The following is a 21,384-nucleotide window of genomic DNA, read 5'->3' on the forward strand; positions in this document are numbered from 1 at the left end:
GACTCCGCGCGACGCTGGGGTCTGCGCGCCGCGCTTGACACGGCTGAGCGCGCCGCGCGTCCGCGCCGCGGGGCCCGGGTCTCGGGGCGGGGGTGGGGGGGAGAGAAGGGGCGGGCTCCTGGCAAGGCCCCGCCCCTAACCCCGCCCCCCAGGCGCGCGAGCCCGTCCCGCGCGGCGCCAACCCTTTCCCGGGTCATCGCCCCTCCCCTCTTCCGGGCCGCGAGCCCCCCGCGCGCCGCTTCAGGGCCGCGCTCGCCCGCCCGCGCGCGCTCGCCTCCCGCCGCCTCTGCGCGCGCGCTGGGCCGCCCGACGACGCGGGAGCCGCACGCGCCGGACGAGGCTCGCGGTGCTCGCTGCCGCCCGGCGCCGGCCCAGGCAGGCGGCCCCCGGTTCCCGCCCGGAGACGGTCGGCCCCGCGAAACCTGCTGCTCGAGAGCTGCCGCGGCGGCGGTGAGGACGCCGGGCTGAGGGGGGCGGCCTCGGCGGGGCTGAGGCGCCGGGGGAGGGAGCTCGGGCGCCCGGGCGGCCACGTCGGAGGCTCGCGTGCGGGCTGCGCCGGGGACCCGCGCGGAGGACGGGCTCGAGCCCGGCGGGGGCGGCCCGGGAGGGCGTCCGCGGGACCCTGGGCGGGATCGGGACGGAGGAGACGCCGCCTGGAGGCTCCTGCCACGTTTCCACGGCGCGGTCGCCTCCGCGGGGGGTGGGCGGCTGCTCCGCGCCCCCCACCCTCGGGCTCCCCCTCCGCGGCGCGCGCGTCCCGGGGCCGGGGCCGCCCGCCGGCTGAGGGGGTCGCGCCTGAGGGAAGCCCGCCCTGGAGCCAGGGTCCCGGGGGCGGCGCCCCTCGCGAGGCTGCGGGGCCGGAGGCGCCCGCCCCGGACTCGGGGCCGCCGCGGGGCAGAAGTTGGACGCGCTGGGGAGACGCGGGCGCCCGCTCCCCTCGGCGCGCTCGGCCGGCGCGGGGGCGCGTCGGGGCTGGCGGCCGGCGCGGCCGCTCCCGCTCCTGGGGGGCCGCCTGCCCCCCAACCCCTCAGCGGCGGGGACGTGGCTCTCGGCCCCTCGCGACCCCGGCGCCCGCCTCCCGCTCCCTCAGCCCGGGGCGTCTGTCAGGGGAAAGGCCGGTTCCCAGAGCCGCCCTCGGCGGCTTCTCGTTGCAGGGGAGAAAGAGTCAAAGTTGGAAACTCTTGGCAGGCCCGACCGGCTTTTTCTTGGGGGGAGGGGGTGCACCCCGCCGCCGGGAGCCGCGGAGCCTGTGGAACAAAGTAGAACTTGAGGAGCCTCTGCCGAGGTGACGACGTCCTGGGATGACGTCACCGAGCGATGTTTAAAATGGGAGCTTTGGGTTCCGAGTGTGGGTGGGGGCGCCGCGCGCCGGACCCGCGCCCCGAGACCTGGCTGGCCCGGCGGGGCTGGATGGGGCGCCCGCTGCCACCTTTCGGCGCTGCTGGAGTCGGGCGGGTGGGGGGTGGGTGATTTTTCAGCTATTGCAGCCACCATCCCTTCAAAGAGGGAAAAAAAAAGTAATTCCCTATGACTCATCTTGTGTTACAACCAAAAACAACCACTAAGTGGTTCTTTCCTCTCTTCCTTTTATTTTCTTGATGTGAAACAGCAAAGAAAGAAAAAAAAAAACCCGAAAGCAGATAAGCAGAACAGAGTTGGCAAATTGAATGAATGAGGAGAATGAGCTAGTTAAGAATCCTGAATCCTGCCCATTTCTTTAGTGTGGGTCCTTGTTTTCTTGGGTGGGGTGGAGGCTCATGTAGTTCCATCAGCACTTTTCACCCCTGACCGTATATTAAATTGCAGAGGGTTTGCTTTTCCATCCTAACGTGGTGGAAAATAAATCCAGCTTTATGAGGTGGGAATGGTTCGCATTTTTTCAGAACAAGGCTCACAGCAGTTGTGGAGGAGACTGGAGTTGTGTGTCTGCACACTCTTGGGGAGCCCAGTTCCTGGTGCCTGGTAGCTGGCCATAGAGGGTGGATTTGGTATTCCAGGGTTCCGGCAGGAAGGGTTTGGGTGTCTTCCATCCAGGACTGTCGCTGCCAGCACACCTCTCAGATAACTATATAGAATTTATTTCACAGTGAGGTCCCTTGTTTGAATTTGCACAAGGAGTAATGCAGTCTATAAAGACAGTCTGTAAGATCAGGTTCGAGAAAAGAAAAAGGAAGCTAATAGAATCAGCTTTATTTTTTGAATGTGTAAGAACTCAAACTCTCAGCTAGGCTAGTCAGTTTTTACACTAAACATAGCAGAGGTTGTGTGTCTTTAATAATTGGCTTCAGAAAAGGTGATGTTGCTTCATAAATGCAGCATGTGAATAATTCCAAGTTACTTGCAGCAGCCAAATGAATGAGCTCATCGCTTAAAGACAGAATATACATTGAAACTGGGGATATGCCTTTATGGATTAATCAATGATAAATCAGATCTGCCATTTAGAAAGAGTCCTTGAGGCAATTCCAAAATACAGTTCAATCTGTGATTATTTCCTTTAGTTTGATTTTCTGTAGATGACCCTGAATTGCTACTCCTTTAAATGTTTTGATAGTACAATTCGTTTTTGTCATCTTTTGGGTACATATATCTCTGTTCCCAAAGAAATGCTTACAGAAGCTCAGTGTTGGAATTCTTTTTCTTTATATATAATAGCTCTATTGGAATATAATTCACTTACTATACCGTTAACGCATTTGAAGTATACAGTTCATTGGCTTTAGAATATTTTCAGGCTTGTACACTTACACCATAGTCAATCCTGGGATATTTTCATTAACCCCAAAAGGGGGGTTTTATTAGCACTCCTTTCCCACCATCCCTCCTACTCCTAGGCTACTGATCTACTTTCTTCTAGATTTGCCTATTCAAGACATTTCATGTGTTTATTTCATATATTCATTCTATAAATGGAATCCCAATATTTCCTGTGTGTGTGTGACTAGCTTCGTTTCCTTAGCTCAGTGTATCCCAGGTTCACCCATGTTGTGGCATACATCAGTACTTCATTCTTTTTGCTGTGGAATAAAATTCCATTACATATATATGCCTCATACTTTATTTCTCCATTCATCAGTTGATGGACATTTGGGTTTCTGCTTTGTGGCTGTTATAAATAATATGCTGTGACAAACATATGCTAGCTTTTGTGTGGACACTTCATTTCTTTTGGGTATGTAACTAGGGATAGAATTACTGGGTCATGTGATAGGTCTTATGTCTAACCTTTTTGTGAACTGCCATGTTCTTCTATAATGGCTCTGCAACACTAAATTTTAAAGTGGATGTTTTTGTTTTAGAACTCAAATTATTTCACAGATTTTAAACAAATTATTATAGCTAAATATTAACACACATAGTAAAAGCTAGTGTCATTATAGTGCTTCTCTTTGAGTGGTTTGCTCTCTTTATTGAATTTCACAAAGCTAAGTGATAAAATTCTTCAACAGCATTTTATAATAAGGTCTTTATGTCATGAATTCATGATTGTTCCTTTTTCCAGATATGAACCAGTGAAACACAAGATAAAATTGGAAGGAGAAAGGGAGGGGGTTGTAAAGAAGAGCAATTTTACAGAGCTTTATCTTCCAGTTTTTATGTTACTGTCTTCTGAGAAAAATTTTTACTTTTGCAGGGAAAAATGAAGAACGAAATTGCTGCTGTTGTCTTCTTTTTCACAAGACTAGTTCGAAAACATGATAAGTTGAAAAAGGAGGCAGTGGAGAGGTTTGCTGAGAAATTGACTCTAATACTTCAAGAAAAATACAAAAATCACTGGTATCCGGAAAAACCATCAAAAGGACAGGCGTACAGGTAAAAGATTAGGTTAGATGATTGGATTGGACTAAGTGAAAAGGCTGATCAACTCCAGAATTGAGTACATGACCAGAGGACTGAAGGTGTCCAGTCTGTGGCTCCCACAGTTTATTTGCAAAATACAGAACTCTGGGTGTCTCGGTATTTTTGCCTTGCTCATTTTAAAATACAAGCATCTGTTATTGGAGTTCAACTGCCTAGACTTGGAAAGCCAGTATTGTAGGCTCATAAGAGTTAGTCATGTAGTTCTAGTTTGGCTCTTGACTGTGTTTCTTTATCAAGGGTACTCTTACTTTTTCAATTTTAGAGGGCTCCCCAAAACTATCATCCATATATGAGCATGGTCAGAATTGACAGAAATGAGCCTCCTTTTATCTAAAATCACATTTTATGTTTTTTTGAAAAAATAAGAGTTTTATGGCAAACTAAAGTTAAGATTATTCAATATCTAATGTTTTCTTGATCAGGTTTGACTTATACTATACACAGTCTTTATGATAGAATCCAGTATAAATTATTTTATAGATGAAACACCCGTGTCCACAATTGACAAGTACTAGTTTGGGATTTTGAACTCAGGTCTAACTGACCCTAAATTCTTGTGGGCTTTCAGTACATTGCAGTGTGACTACTGCTTTTGACTCTCATAGGGAAGGTAAATTTCACTTCCAGCTGTCTTTCGCACGCTGCCTTGTAAGTTACATTTACAGTTTAAAGGAGAGCAGGCACTGGTGGTACGTGTCCTGGCAGGCTCACTGCCTGTGAGCATTTATGTGACTGCTTGGGAGCCAGAGTGGAACGTGTTCTACCAAACTCAGTGGCCCCATTTGTGGATGTAGTCATAGAAAATAATGGGAACAGTTGATGCTATCATGACTAGAAAAATTCTTTTATTTATGAATATTGCTTTTTCCAGAGTTTCCTCCATTAATCAGTACTTCACTACTTTGATGTAAAAAGGACTTAGTTTTAATTGCTGAGCTCTTCTAAGGGGAAGACTATTCAAAAGTCTACAAAGGAGGTGAAAATAGGGCTTGTTTCTCAAATGCCATAAGCTAAATGAGCATGTTTTATTGAAAAGAAAAATCAAAGTAAGTAATGTATTTTCCTCTTCATTTTTATCCTGAGAGGTTCCCTAAATTGGAAATTGTAAAATGTGAATTAAAATAGAAATGTGGATGTTCGTATAAAAGACTCAAGTTATTTTTTATCTTCTTACTTGAGTCTGTTAAATTTTTTTTTCCTGTACATCTTCATTTTTGATAGAGTGAAGCGCTTTTGTGAGGTAGAACTGTTGAGGCTTTTTACACTGATCTAATTGACATTGAACAAAGCCTTTTGGAAGTGCCAGGCCACCATACTATTACTGAAAAAGAAGAGACACTGTCAAGTAAATGCTTAAAGGTCAGACAGTGTACACTTTCATTTCCATTAATTCTAAAAACTTGAGGAAAAAAAGTTAGCCAAAAAGGATTAAATTGGCATGTGATCAGAACTATCATTATTGAGGCATTTTGAAACCATCTTTGAAGTAGAAAACTCTTAGACTTATATTATAAAAATGAATAGAATATAGGATTAACAAGAGTTCGTAGACTTGATGGGTATATTTTTTTTCTTCTAAAGTGTTTATAAATTAAAATAGTTTCTCTACAGTATAAACAAATAAGATGCTTTTGGAGGGTAATTTGACAAAATTATAAAGAGCTGAAAAAATATTCATATTCCTTGACGTGTAAGTCTACAACTATTCTAGAAGCATAATCAAATGCTGATAAATAGTGTATGAATATGGATGTTTCTTACACTTTATAATTGCAAAAAATTGGAAAGAACTAAACTGTCAGCATTAAGTAAATGATAGACTATTTCAATGCAACTTTTAAAATCTTGTTTTTGAAGAGTGGTTAATGGATAAGTAATCACATTATGTAAAATAAAAAACAGCATAAAAATACTTGAGATATGCAAATTTTGTTGAAGCAGAGTATATTTACATATGTGTTTTTTAAACTTAGAACCTATGACACTCTCATTGCAGATAACAAAAACACATTTAACATCTATCTCCTTACCCTTGACTACTTTGATCCTGAGGCACAGGGGACTTCTGAATCAGCACAACACTAGAATCTGTAAAATAGGACAGTCTTATAGAAAGGAACAGTATCATATGCTGTAAAATAACTTTTTTCACTCTGGTTTTGCTGAAATCTTAATAATGATGTTAAGATAGGTACAGACAGGAAAGATAATTGTTTGATAATATGAGCTCTGAAGTATTGAGTCCTGGATTTAATCCTGGATTCATCACTTTCTAACTGTGTGATGGACTAGTTATTCAAACTGCCTCCTTTTCTTACAATGGGGAAAATAGTATCTAGCAGTATAATTATGAGAGGTTAAAGAGTTAATAGATACAAAAGCATTTAGGTAACTGTCCTTTTCACAGTAAATTTCAAAAAGAGTTATGTACAATAAAGTTAATCTATTTTAAGTGTAAAATTATGTAGAAATAATTATTAGAGTTAATTTAAACTTTCAAGGTTTTAAATATAAATTGAGATCAATAAAGTAATAAAATATAGCACATTCTATTGCTATCATATTATTTAATGGTACAGTTACTATTTGTTAGTTAACTTGTATTTTTTATACTATAGAGTTGGATCTGAGGAAGAGGTGAAATGACTAAATGTAAATCTATGCAATAAATAAGTACTAGAACTAGTACTAAAATCTGGATTTTATTGATTTTTAGTTGTAGGCAGTGAACACTTGAATTGTAATTGCCATTTCTCTATGTAAATGCAGTATGCTTAATTGAACATGTATTTTTTCCATTCATACTGGAAGTCAGCTTAGAGCATTTCATTAGGTAGAAATAGTATATCTTAGCTTAAAAAATAATAAAAAAGAGCCTCAATTGGTTTAGAATTTTTTCTAATTTTTTCAAGTGAAATAATCCAATAACTCTTTAAAGTTATATTTTAATCTTAAGTATGTAATATGAATGACTGTTCTTGATTGGTTCTGTATAGAATAGTTGTAGGTAAGGTAAAGGACACCTTTCTTAATTAATATTTTTATTTTGCTACCTAGAATGTACAAGCAAGGTACCGACAGGTCAAAACATGTCACAATAATTCCAAATATTTTTGAAACATTGTGGGACATTTTGTTATATAGGAACTTGGCCTGTAAAAACTTTTACCTTCAGAGCTCTAAATCTCATACTCATTGTTCATGTGAGGTTGAATAGTTTCTAGGTAAAATAAGCCATTTCTGATTTCTGGGCTCACACAAATGTCCTCTTCTTTCCATCACACCAGGTAGTCTTGTTGGTGCTACTTCTCTTCCTGTAGTTCACATTTATTATTTATTTAAGGTAGATGTTCTGGGTTCTCCACCGGGGTATTATTTTTTTTTCTTAATTCGCATTGGCAAATACTAATAGACATGACAGTTTATGATTAAGATTTAATAAAGCTGTTATTTTTACTGTACTTTGTTGTAGATGCATTCGTGTCAATAAGTTTCAGAGAGTTGATCCTGATGTCCTGAAAGCCTGTGAGAACAGCTGCATTTTGTACAGTGACCTGGGTTTGCCAAAGGAGCTCACTTTGTGGGTGGATCCATGTGAAGTATGCTGCCGGTGAGTTCTTGAGTTTAGTGGCTAAACTGATCACCATGGGACTGGAACTGAGTTCATAAAATTGTTTCAAGTATTGCCTGCCTGTTTGTATTTATGGCCAGGAGCTCGTTGCTTGACTTCCTCAAATAGGAGTTTTTGTAAAGGCCTCATCTAAAGGTGATAGTGGGGCCTCCCCGGTGGCGCAGCGGTTGAGCACTGGGTCGCGAAGCTCCCCACAGCCTCTGCAGCGCCGGTTCGATCTCTGGCCACCGGGTGAGGGTCCCACATGGGGCGCAGATATCTCTCCTGCCGCCTGCTGCTCCTCTCAGCAGTGTACTTCGTCAGTCTGCCTGTTCTGCTTTCCGCTCTGACTCTGGTGAATTCTCTCACCCTCCCACGCTTCTGACTATACCCAGTGCTTGTATAAAAAATAAATAAATCTTAAGAAAAATAAAACTTGATAGTGAAGGGCTGGTTGCATTCCTGTTTTACAGCTAAAGAACCTCAGAAACTGGGTAGGGGTTTTCTAGAGCTTTGCCAAGAAGTTTACTGTAGACCAAGCAGTAGACTATAGACACAGATTCCTATAGGTTGGCTGTTGTTGTCTTTCATTGGTGGTCCACTTGTCGTTCCCCTCTTTAATTTAAGAAAGAAACTAATCCCAAATAATACTGGATAATAACCTTTGGCCTAGGAATAGCTGGCGACTTTATAATCTGTTTTTTCTATTTTTGGCTCCTCCTTTGTTTGATTTTTAGGTGACAGTGATATTTCCATGGTTTTGATTTCATAATGGAAATTATTTCTCTCATTTCCTAATAAACAGAATTGTAAAAGAATTCTGTTAGGTATGATCTAGTTGAATTCCATTCATTCTAAAAACATTCTTTTGGGACCAGGCACTTTTAGCTGTGAGGTTTTAAAAGATGAAAATGACGTTCTACTTTTAGGTAGTTCACAGTGTAATAAGGGAGAAGAAAGAATAAGCAGAATACAACAGTATGATTTGTACTATAATAGAAATATGTGCAAAACATAGTGGTTGTTGGCCCAAAAGAGAAAGTTACTGCCTGTGCCAGGAGTCGGGAAGGATTACTGAGTAAGTGATATTTGAGCTGGGAGAGGGAAAATGAGTTGCGGTTAACCAGGTGTCAAAGTGGATAGGACATTTCCAGATAGAAGGAATGGGATTAACAGATGCATGCCTCACCTACCCGTTCCCCAAACCCCCAAATGAGCAGTTTACTTCAGCTGTTCCTTTATAGAGTCATGTTATGTTCTAGAGGTGGTCAGACCCTTTGACCTCAAGACATATCTATCATACTAAAAATACACCATTATTCTTCCACTGATTTTTTTATGGACCACCCTGTAGTTGCTCGGTATAAGCTGTTGCTAAGGGCCTCCCCTGTTGGCGCAGCGGTTGAGTGCTGGGCTGCGAAGCTGCCTGCAGCCTCTGCAGTGCCGGTTTGCTCCCCAGCCGCAGACAAGGGTCCCACATGGTGCGCAGACCTCTCCTGCCGTGCCCACTGCTCCCCTCAGCAGTGTATTTCAGTCAGTCTGCCTGTTCTGTTCCCCGCTCTGGCTCTGGTGGATTCTCTCACCCTCCCATGCTTCTGACTACCCAGTGCTTGTATAAATAAAAAAAAAAAGCTGTTGCTAAAAGCTTGTTGGTTGAGGAAATGATGCGTAAGTAGTAGATTCTTCCATACTTGTTTTTTAGTTAGAAAAAGAAAAATGCAAGACCAGCTCAAGTTTTTGTCTGAGAATGTCAACGTTTTTAGATTTGGAGATTAATTAAAAACTCACCTTAATTTAGGGTTAAAGTTAACTACTGAACCCCTGCAGAAGACCTCAATAGCTGTCAGAGTTACTATGTTGAATTTCTTACTTTTTTATTAGATCCACACTTAGATAAGATCGACTCTTATTTAACATAGTTCTTTAAGTTGTGTAGTTTTTCAGCCTGTAAGAAATTGTAAGTAGCATTTTGAAACGGAGTTGTTCCCAGTAGTCATGAAGCTACCTGTAATGTTATGTAGTCTGACAAAGAGACAGTGGCAAAAAGCTAAAGAGCTAGTACAAATGTATTATCACCAAATCAGTAATATTTAACACAACAATCTTAAATCATTAGGAAAGAGTTGTTTTCATAGGATATTTAGGAAGTTGTGTAATTTTATGAACATTTTGCTTATAATTATTTGAAATGCTTAAGTGCTCAAGTAAAACTTTAGTTATGTGGACATTTTTATGTATATACTTCATGACTTGATGATGGCAGGTAATGAAAACTTACTGTGCTTTCATCTTTAATATAAGAAAATCTTTGTTCAGTAGCTTCCTAGTAATTTTATTTATGATTAAAATTCAAAAATGGATTTTGATGTGATTTTTTTTTTTTGGTTAGCTAATAGAAATCACCTTCAGAATGTGGGGCTCATTCATTGATAACAAATCTTCAAAAAAGATAGACATGCTAATGATGAGTAGAAATCATTGCTGTAAGCTAATTGAGGACATAGAGATGGGTCTAAAACTGGAAAGAAATAGTCTAAAACTTAAAGCTAATCTATTTATATAATGAAATAAATATCTGAAAGTCATTAACTATAATAACTCATTGGTAGAGACTAAGGTTATAGAAAAATTTTGAAATAACACTCAAAAAGAACATAGTTGCTAGTCTGAGTTATTTTATCAGGATAAAATATTGGAGGGATGCAGAGTGTTATATGTCTAGAAAGGGTATCTCTTAGGGAAATATTTGAGAGAAAACAGAATAAATAACAGATCTTTCCTATAATGAGAAAGTCTGAGACTAGCTCATGACTTTACTATCTATTTTACAAATTCTGTATCTTATTCTGTAGTTTCTATATTCATTTCTGATAAAAAGCATTCAATATTGATTTAAAATTAACTAAACCTTAATGTTTCAGTAGTGTCATTGATAAATGGAAAGTTAAAAGTTGTTCATTCTGATTCTGAAACTAACTGTACCTTCTAATGTTTCAGTAATACTACAAAGGGAAAGATGCAGAACCTAATTGAATTTGCATATCAAAGAAAAATGAGTTTTTAATAAAGCTGATCATTTCATCAATAGATGTCTATTCTTGGTTGCTGTTTCTATTACTTGGAAGATAGGAATTTTCCTCAGATTTCCTTCCTTTCTGTTTTGTTTGACTTTGCTTGAACTTAAACTCCATTAATAAGTATTAAATGGGTTTTCACTTAACTTCATAAAAAATCTTGCTGCAGAATGATACACATTTCTAGTTCTGGATCTGGCACTGAATTAGCTCTGTGACCTGGAACAAATCATTTATTTTCCCCAGGCCTCAGTTTCATATGTGCTGGGTGAGGAAGCTATAGCTGGCTGGATACTGGTTGGTCTTCAACTAGTGATTTGTTGAGTAATAAGATGTCTAACAAGGGCACATTTCTCACAACACAGAATTCTTATATTTTAAATTTACTTAGCATTGAGTTTTAGCAATTGAATCTTACATTTCTGTCTTCTCCAGGATTTAAAGACTCAGCAAATTTCAGTGTAATCAAAGGTTAATTCATATGTATTAATGCCAGTAATGTTTAACAATGGGCTTAGGCCTACTTTCAGTTTTGCTGTGTAGCAACTCTTTTTATGAGGTGAAATGAAAAATAAAAAGGAAGTTATGCCTCTATAAGAGGGGAAGACACCAAAGCTATAACAGAACTCACCTGTGAAACTACTCAATTTCCATATAAACTTTCAGAGGCTTTATTGCACGTAGGCTTAAGCTAGATAATCACCTTGATCAGAAATAATTTGAGATGAGGTATCTTGAAGTGAAATTTATTGACATCATAGTCATAGTTAGCCCTGTTTTTCTATTGAAGTTGTTTTTGTTTCTTAAGCTTAAAATCCATTTAATTGTCTTTCTAACTTTAATTACATGTATGTAAGAACCACTTAAAATTCACTTTGTTCTGATGTTAACCAGAAATTGTCTGATAATGTATATGTTGTGCAATCTATTTAAATAGATTTGCGGGTGTCTCCTTTGTTGTCTGAATGAAAACTCCTAGTTTTTCTGTTTACTATGCTATTTGCCTTCTTTGCAAAATTTATTTCCCTTTTTTTAGTAACCAGTAGCCAAAATTACATATTTTGACAATTATTCTTAGACCATTCGGTTTAAAAAAGTTCTGGAAGAATAAAAAGTCTTGCTCTTTCACTTTTTTTTTTTTGGCAAAGATTTATTTATTTATGCATGCGAGAGCTGGGGTACAGGCCAGAGATGTGGGGTGTTGAGAGGATTCACCAGAGACAAAGTGGAAAACAGAACAAGCAGACTGACTGAAATACATTGCTGAGGGGAGCAGCGGGAGAGACAGGAAAGGTCTGCCTCACCATGTAGGTTGCTCCCTGGCAGGCCAGTGATGGAACACCTGCTGCAGAGGCTGTGGATTGCTTCAGAGTGCAGTGCTTAACCCCTTGCGCCACCAGGAAGGCACGTTCTTTTACTTTAAAAAAAAAATTAAGGTGAGAGATAAGCAGTTACTCTAGGAATCTGAGAGGTAAACAATACAATCAAAACCTCTTTATTTTTCTTCAATAGTTGTGTTTCTTTAAAACAGTAATTACCTCAGTTATCTTTTTTTGTCAGGGAGGATAGAGGAAATACCCCCTTTTAATTCAATCATTATAAAAGTGAAACTCAGAAATATCTAGTCAATTGAGACTTGAATTACTTACTAAGGTATACATTAAATCCATATGCATTATGGGTTTGTTAAAAATACATTAGAAAAGTTTACTGTATGTGTAACTAATTTCAATGGTACATATAAAAATATAATCTAAACAGAATTTTTCTTTAATGTTTTAAACATCATTTTTCTTTTTAAAAATTTTTCTTTATGGAGAGAACATTGGTTTATAGCACTGTACATGACTTAGAGGAAGAGGTTGACACTTCAAGTGTATGTCACCACACTGTCTCCACCATGAAAGCACACATAGTCCTTTACCCTAGGTCATTATACCCGCTTGCCCTTCTCCCTCCACTCCCACACTGCCTTCCTCTTTAGGAGCCTTAATTCTGCATTCATATTTCTAGGATTTGTCTTGGTTTAGTTTTTGTCAGTTCCTTTTTCCCGTCTGTATTCCATGAGTGAAATCACCCTGTGTATGTCTTTGCCCTTCTGATTTATTTCACTTAGCATAATCTCTTCCAGTTCTAGCCATATTGTTGCAAATGACAAGAGGTCCGTCTTTTTCTTGTAGCTGACTAGTATTTCATTGTGTGTATATACCATAGCTCCTTAATCTGCTGCTCTGTCAGTGGGTATATATAAGGTCAAGTTCTGGGATGGTTTCTTCTTTAATTTGACCAATGGTGTGTCCAGACTTAGTTGGGTTTCATTTTTTATGAATATTTCAATTTTATGGGCATTTCATGTTTGATGCTATGAAAAGTTTGCAAGTTGTTTTGTATTTTTATTATTATTCTTAGGTATGGAGAGAAAAACAATGCATTCATTGTTGCCAGCTTTGAAAATGAGGATGAAAACAAGGATGAGATCTCTAAGAAAGTTACTAGAGCCCTTGATAAGGTTACCTCTGATTATCATTCGGGATCCTCCTCTTCAGATGAAGAAACAAGTAAAGAAGTAGAAGTGAAACCCAGTTCATTGACTGCAACCCCAAGCCCAGTGTACCAGGTAACCACATTGAAGCAGGGCTTGCCAGGTCATTGCAGGTAGTTCTGTTCATGTTGCCCAAAGTTTCTGATTGCGATGCTATACCACAGTTCTTACCTTTTCACAATAAGGAGAAGCTGCTTCTCTGAATTGGAAGTAGACATCCTGAGTCACTTTTTCAGAGGTCTCCTTGACTATTCAATAACTAGGATAAATATATTTTAAAAGGCGTGGCAAAGAGTAAAAAAATCTTGGTGATGAGATATTTCTAATGTTCTTAAATTCCTGTTTCTTATTCAGAAATGGCCAGTTACTGTCCTTCTTGTTTGACACTTCCAGTTTGTACCTTTGAGTTTAGCATTCTTGTTCTCTCCCATTCCATGATTAAGGAGAAACTTCGCTAAATTATATTAGCTAATTTTTCACTCAAGCTAAAACAATCACCCTTGCCACTTGAAGAGTCATACAGCAATTGTACATGAACTTAAAGATTTGTTCACCTACTTATTTTTATCTTACACACCAAAGAAAATTTAATATACTTTTAAAATTCTGAACAGACTACTCTTTAATAGAAAATATTTTAATGTTAAAAAAAATTAAAGAGGTCTTTTAAGTTGACTCTTATCCTACATTAAGTACTTTGTTTTTCTAATTTTGAATATATTTCAAATATACCTATCTTTGTTAATTTGACCTTAATTAGACATAATGAAACAGTTCATAAATAAACAGGTTTATGTTCAGCTTGAATTTTGACTAAAATGAAAACTTACTGGAATTTTTAAAATGAGAAACTAGACTATTACATTCAAAATACATTTCCAAATGAGTACTCTTTTAGTATAATTTTTTTATTTTGCCCCTGCCCCCCGAGGGGTTAAATTATCCTTCCTACACTTGAGGGAAAGAGTACATCTAAAAATAATGTTTTTAGGGGTGTATACATCTGTATATACAAACACCTGCTTTAAAAAAAAAGAAACACAACAACTTCAAATAGTATAAAGGAGTGTGATGACATATTGTCCCTCTTCCACCCAACCACCATTCCCATGTCCTTCCATGAAAGTATCCATTACCAGTTATTTTTGTATTCTTTCCAAGAGATTTTCTGTATAGATAAGTAGACATATATTTGTATTTCAGGGATGATTTTTAAGACCTTTGTCATAAATAATTTGGGTATTTTTTTTTCTTTGCTTGATGCATTAATATAAGTCCAAATTGAACTGATTGCTTTACTTTTATAAGTAAATTGACTTAATTTTTAGTTTGACTTTACATTATATTTATTTTTCAATGTTGGAAGACTGTTGGGATAACTCTTACAACAAATGGAAATGAAGGTTACTTTTTAGGCTTTTTAAGAAAATCATTTCTCCTTGACCTTATATTCACCAACAAAACATTTTATGGCAGAGAATTATAGTGATTATAAGCTATTGTATAGACAGCAGTGCAAGGGGCCCACTTTAATCTTTTCTTCCTATCCACTTTTTCATTTGAACTTGGCATTGTAGAAGCTTCAAAAGGGGTTAATAAAGTAAGGACAAAACATTGTAGCTTGGGGTCTTTTTCTCTGAGGATTCTTTGTGTTCTGAAACTAAACTAAAACTGTCCACTAATTAGGAAGTGAAGATTATGTTATTATAGCATTATCATATTTTTCCCAATTTATAGATTTAACTCAATCAAAATCTCAAATCTTTTCTAGAAAGTGACAGGTTGATTTTATTTTTTATTTATTTTTAAAGATTTATTTATACAAGCACTGGGGTACAGTCAGAAGCGCAGGAGGGTGAGAGGATTCACCAGAGCCAGAGGGGAGAGCAGAGCAGGCAGACAGACAAAGTACACTGCTGAGGGGAGCAGCGAGCGGCAGGAGAGGTCTGCACACCATATGGGACCCTTGCCCGGCGGCGGGGGAACAAACCTGCGCTGCAGAGGCTGTGGGCAGCTTAGCAACCCAGTGCTCAACCGCTGCACCACTGGGGAGGCCCGACAGATTGATTTTAAAATTTTTAAAAAGGAAAATGAAGTTGGAGGCCTCACTCTAATATAAAGCCATTATATTTATTAAGACAATGTGGTCATTGTTTAAAGATACAAAGATGGGAATAGTAGCAATTACAGGTGTAAATCATATAAATACAGTCAATGCCACAGCGATTCCATGAGGAAAATCTTCAAGAACTAGTACTAAAACAATTGGGTAATCTATATGGGAGGGAAAAGTGAACCTGATAGGATACATAAAAATAATAATTTGAGATAGATCATAAATGTAAATTTAAGCTTTTAGCATAGTATGTAGGGAAGTATATCATTATTAATTAGAAAAGGCAAAGATCTCTTCCAGGGGACACAAAAACTAAAAAGACAGTTTGCCTCCATTAAAATCAGAACTCTTTGCTCATCAAAAGAAACAATTAAGAACTTGTATTAGAATATTTTTAGCAACTTCTTTTATAATAGTTCAAAAGTAAAAAAAAAAATCAAGAATGGAAAACAGCCCAAATGTCTGTTAACAAAGGAGTGAGGGTAGAAAGGATTCTGTGTATTCATACAGTGGAACAATACCAATAAAGTAAAACTAATTGACACAATATGCAAGAACCTCAAAAACATTAGATTGAGCAAAAGAAACCAGATAGAAAAGAACACATGCTGGATAATTCCATTTATATGAGGTTCATAAACAGAAAACTTAGTCTATGATAAAATTCATCATAACAGTGGTTGCTTATGGGGTGTGAGGAGTAACTGGGAAGGAATAATTAAGATCCAATATTTAGTCTGTTGCTTACAGTTTTAAAATCCTATCAGCACCCCAATATAGGAAGAAATGAAAACATTTCATTTTGCTGCTACTCATTTGTAATATGTTCAGTTAGTTTGAACCAGAAGTTCTTTACTATTGTAGATAGTCAAGTAACTACAAGTGCAGAAAGCAATATATAGAATTGTGTGTATTTGTGTTTAAATGTGTGTACATACACACATAGGCATGTATATATAAAATATTACTAAAAGTATACACAACAAAATCGCATGACAGGGGAGTTGGGAAGCTGGTAATCAGGTAACGAAGGACTTTCCAATGTGTGAGTTTTTGTATCTTTTAAGTAGTCTGTCATATGAATGCCATGCTTTACATTTGTTTTAACAAGAGATAAATTATCTGTACTAAAAGTAGCAGATTAGAAGTCAGAGAACTCTGAAACACATAACCGCAGGTTTTAGCATTCTAACAGAGATCCAAAACTGTTGATAACATTGAAAGAATGTGAACTTGATGTCCCATCTGAGTTAATGGATAATCTAAGACTATTGTTTCCAAACATTAAACTGGCTTCATCAGAATCACCTGCAGAGTTCCATCAAAATACTGACCTTTTATTTCTAAGGTTTTGTTACTCTTACTGTTCAGTAAACTGGAACTAGAACATGACTGTTTTGTGTTTAACAACTCCTTAAGTGACTCCATTACTTAACCATACTGGTCTAAAACATGATGCCATTCATTTCTGTCTTTTAATCTTTTCTGATTCAAATAGCCAGAAATTCCTAGGGTTTTTAGAGTGCTATTTTTGAATTTATTCCTTTTCATTCATTCAGAAAACATTGCTTGATTACCTGTGTGTTCTTTTTAATGTACTTTTAAGGAGTCTGGAAAGTCACTTAGTTTTTACATAACATATGACTAATTTTTCCTTTGAATTGACTTATGTTTTCTCTTGCCTACAGATTTCAGAACTCATATTTCCTCCTCTTCCAATGTGGCATCCTTTGCCCAGAAAAAAGCCGGGAATGTACCGAGGGAATAGCCATCAGAGTCACTACCCTCCTCCTGTTCCATTTGGTTATCCTAATCAGGGAAGGAAGAATAAACCATATCGCCCAATTCCAGTGACATGGGTACCTCCTCCTGGAATGCATTGTGATCGGAATCACTGGATTAATCCTCACATGTTAGCACCTCATTAGCTGCTTTTTGATACTGTTGGTGTCATGTTGAGAAAAAGTAGAATAAACCTGACTACATAGTAAAAGTTAAAAGTTCATACTCATAGTAGTACAGTTAGATGGGCCAAACCATCAAACTTATTTTTATAGAGATGTTATTGAGAATAATCTTTCTTAAAATATATATATATATGCACTTTAGATATACTGATATAGTTTGAGAAACTTTATTAAAGTTAGTCAAGTGCCTGAGTTTTTAATATTGGACTTGAGTATTTATATATTGTGCATCAACTCTGTTGGATACAAGAACACTGTAGGAGTGGATGATCTGTTGTAGCACCTTTAAGCATTTACTTTATGGAGAGTATGTAAGTTATTTATACACAAGGAAATCTATTTTATGTCTTGTTGTTCAGAAGAATTGCGTGAAATCATGTAGTTGTAAATAAAAAGTAGTTTGAGGCATGACAGTGTGTTTCTGTTTTGTGCATTAAAAATAAGGGAGAAAGAACAAAGGGGATGTTTCATGTCAGAGTTCAGCAAAGAAAAAAATGATACCAAGAATTTAAATTTTTCCTTAAAAATAATTTTTTATTAACCATGTCTTCCTCAAAGGCTGTCGTATCAAAATAGGCGTATAAAAGGTCTAAAATTTGTTAGCAGCAGCTAACTGCAAATACAACTACAACAAAATATCCTTTTACCATTAAAGTGACTATGCATAGTATTTTCCTACCCAAGACTTTGGCCTGTACTGATTGTGATGTAACATCTGACTTTAATCCCCTATGCCATTTCACAAAGTAGATTTGTTTTTAACAACCACTCTAATCTCTGTGCCTGGTGCCTTTTTCAGTATGTTAAAGTCTTTTCTAGAGGTCTAAAGCCAAATAGTACAGTCCTTCACATTCTTCGGTAGTCCTTCATATTTATACCACTGTAATGTCATCAGTCTTGAAAGCGTACTTGAACTACAAAAAGAGAAAAAGAGATATGAATTTTTTTCAAAGATTTGAAGTGGCGGGGTAAATAGACTTTTCAAAAGCACCTAAGGATTTAATTTTAATATTACAAGTACTATACATCGCTGATAACCAGATAGCATGTATGTTTGGTGGGCAGACTTAAAATTCCGAACTAAACGCAATGTGGTTACAAAATTTTATCTTTGCTGATCTCTGTGCCTCAAAAGAAAGAGTCCAAAGTAATAAATGCTTGTAAAACAATGATAGTATTATATACTTTTCCTCCAATGCTCCCAATTACATATACCAATTGGATGGGGAAAATGTTAAAAATAGTACTTTGTGGGAGAAAAATGCCTAAAGAAATATCTAGGAATAAAATTTAACAACAGAAAGGTGACAGAAGATCCCATAAAGGAGAAAAATTTTAAAGAAAAAGAAATGATCTGAAGAATATACTATGTTTCTAATGAGATAAACTACCAATTTGGTCAGGGTCTCCCTGGTGGTGCAAGGGGTTAAGATGCAACCTATGAAGCTGTGCTCAGCCACTGCAGCATGAGTTCAATTCCCTAACCGCTGCCCCCCTCAGCAGTGTACTTTAGTCATCCTGCCTGTTCGGTTCCCCACTCTGTCTCTGGTGAATCCTCTCACCATCCCCATCCCAGGCCTGTACCCCAGTTCTTGTATGCATAAACAAATCTTTACAAAAACATTTTTAAATCTATGTATTACAAAACTTTTTCTTTAATATGTAAAATTAGTATTAATTGTAATCAGAATTCCCATGAAATTTAAAAGAACTTGAAAACCTGATTTTCCATTTGCGCAAAGAACAGTTCTCAAAAATAACCAAAAAAATGTTTTAAAGATGAGCATGTTATTGTTTTAACATGATTTATCTATGTATACTCTTATGTATGACATAAGACAGACTCTACCAATGAGACAAAATCACAAGTGCAGAACCACAAGTTTAATGCGAGGTGAATGTGACTTTACAAATAAATAATGGGTTGTCGGAAAAGTCATGACGTATTTTATGTTTTTGAAACAAAAATGGGTCATGATTTTTCTGACAGCCCAACAGTTCACTAATAGTGAATTAGTAGGCTATGCATCTTTTTCCGTTTATGGTAAATTCCTACTTAAGAATGTAAAAGGTTAATTATAGATACATAAAGATGAAATTATGAAACTAAAAATAGGCAATATGGAAGGTCATAGTTACAAACTTTAGCATAGGAATGTTTTCTCCACATGACAGAAAAATTGTGCTTTGAATTTGGAATTAGTAAAGCAAAACTTTATTATCAAAAGACATCTTGGCAGCAATCCCACTGCCCACCTGGGACTATGCAGGTGCCTCTTCACCAACCCTCTCCCTCTGCAGGGCAGCAGCCTCCTGCCTGTCCCTTCCGGGGCTTCTCTTCACTGACCTTCCTCAGTGGAGGCAGCTCTCCTCAAGGCTGCCCGCCTGCAACCATGCAGGCCTCTCTCAGCAAACCTGTCTCTTGCGGGGCAGCTCTTCCTGCCCGCTTCTGTCTATGCAAGTGTCTTTTACATCCTATCTCTTTTCTAATAAACCTCTTTAAATATTAAAAAAAAAAAAGACATCTTAAAAGACAAGGCCCAGAGAGAAAACTTCCAAAAAAGTGAAAATAATAGAACTTACGGGTTTGTCATAGAATGAAGTGAAATGATTAATGTAAAATATTTCAGTACCTGGCAAATACCAAATGCTCAATAAATTTTATTATTTTTACATAAGCTGGATGAAGTCTGAAAATAAATCCCAAAAATAATAATAGAACTCATATATCACAAGATATTAACCTTTATAGTTCATATGTATACTTAACATGCATAAAGCATTTTATGTAGCAAAATGGAATTCCATTTTACAGATAGTGTAAGTGTAATTCCATTCTTTGACAAAATTATGTCTGTTCTAGTATTACCCTCACCTTACACATGAGAAAACAGAGTATTGAAATAAATTGGCCCACGTGACCTAAATAGGATTTCAAATATCAAGTTGAACTCCAGGACACATTTTTAGGAGATAGAGGGTTGGAAAGATAGTCCTTAACTTCTAATAATGGTTACTCTTAAATTGTTAATGATATGTAAGCATTAGTATTTTGTCATTTAGAAAACAACAGGATCGATATGGAATTCTGATTCAGATAAAATTGCAATGAAAAGGAATAAATGACCTTATAAAGTTATTGGCCACAAGGGGGCATCAGATATTCTTTTCTAATTTACAAACAAATCTCCCTTCTCAAAAAGCATTAGCTTCTTTTACTATGGACCTACATGTAGAATTGTCATTGGTAATGTGGGATTTTAATTAAGCGTGCCATAGTTATTAACACAACAAAAGATTATAAACTTACTGTTCTGTTAAAGTAATATTATTCATTTAGGAGAAAAATACCTAAAAGCACAGAGAAAAGATTAATCCCTCCAGTGGAGATATTTTCGTGGATGGGAAATGTTTCTAAGAGAGTTTTTACTTTATATATTCCCATACTGTTGTGCCATGATAAGAAATATATTCATTTTATGGCCAATTTGAAAATGAACGTTTTATGTCACTGATTTTATTCTGAAACATTGTTTCATGGTATTCATATGTGTACACCTCAATTCCCAGGAAAATCACTAGATCAGGAATCTGAAGACCTGCATTTTGTTCCTCTGTGGCCTTAAGAAATCAAAACCTTTCTTGATCATGTCTTAAAAAATTCTATTCAACTAGACATAGCCTATGGATATTTTGGGTGTTGTGTTTTTACAAATTTTGAATTGCTATGTAATTTTCTTAACTGTATCACAAACCATTTGCCCACGCACAAAAAAAGTCTAAATCAAACCTACCAACACAAGATCACAAAGCCCTGTTGCTACTGTGCAGTGCATACATTGTCCTTTACCTATGCACTGGACATAGATTTAGTTAGCAGGGTAGAGACAGCATTTCCACTCACGAAATAGTTTGATTTTATTTCATTGTTTCTGTGAACACAGAAGATGTTCCCTGGGTCCTCCCTTGGGCACAGGGGTGAAAGTCTCAGCTCTATCAAGCTATCACCAGTCACTGTGGCATGAGTTTGATCCCTGGCCAGCAAGCTAACTCACATGGGGCAGCAGACCTCTCCTGTCTCTTCTGCTCCCCACTCTGTCTCTGGTGAATCTTCTCACCCCCTGCACCTCTGGCCTACACCCCAGTTCTTGTATACATAAGTAAATAAAAATAAATCTTTAAAAAAAAAAAAAGATGTCTCATCAGGTCAGGAG

General features: G+C 38.0%; 1 protein-coding gene across 1 annotated transcript; it reads left to right on the plus strand.

The window, feature by feature from the left end:
• The first annotated feature begins 270 nt into the window (after positions 1-270).
• Positions 271-17,642, plus strand: BTG3 (BTG anti-proliferation factor 3). Its single transcript, XM_037525077.2, has 5 exons — positions 271-450; positions 3,635-3,813; positions 7,334-7,471; positions 12,955-13,162; positions 16,892-17,642. The coding sequence occupies exons 2-5, from the start codon at positions 3,641-3,643 to the stop codon at positions 17,129-17,131; spliced, it is 759 nt and encodes a 252-aa protein (XP_037380974.1). The 5' UTR covers positions 271-450; positions 3,635-3,640; the 3' UTR covers positions 17,132-17,642.
• Positions 17,643-21,384: the final 3,742 nt, after the last annotated feature.

The sequence above is a fragment of the Talpa occidentalis genome, unplaced genomic scaffold (assembly GCF_014898055.3).
Source record: "Talpa occidentalis isolate TD23 unplaced genomic scaffold, MPIMG_talOcc4v2.1 talOcc4.4, whole genome shotgun sequence".
Classification (NCBI taxonomy): domain Eukaryota; kingdom Metazoa; phylum Chordata; class Mammalia; order Eulipotyphla; family Talpidae; genus Talpa; species Talpa occidentalis.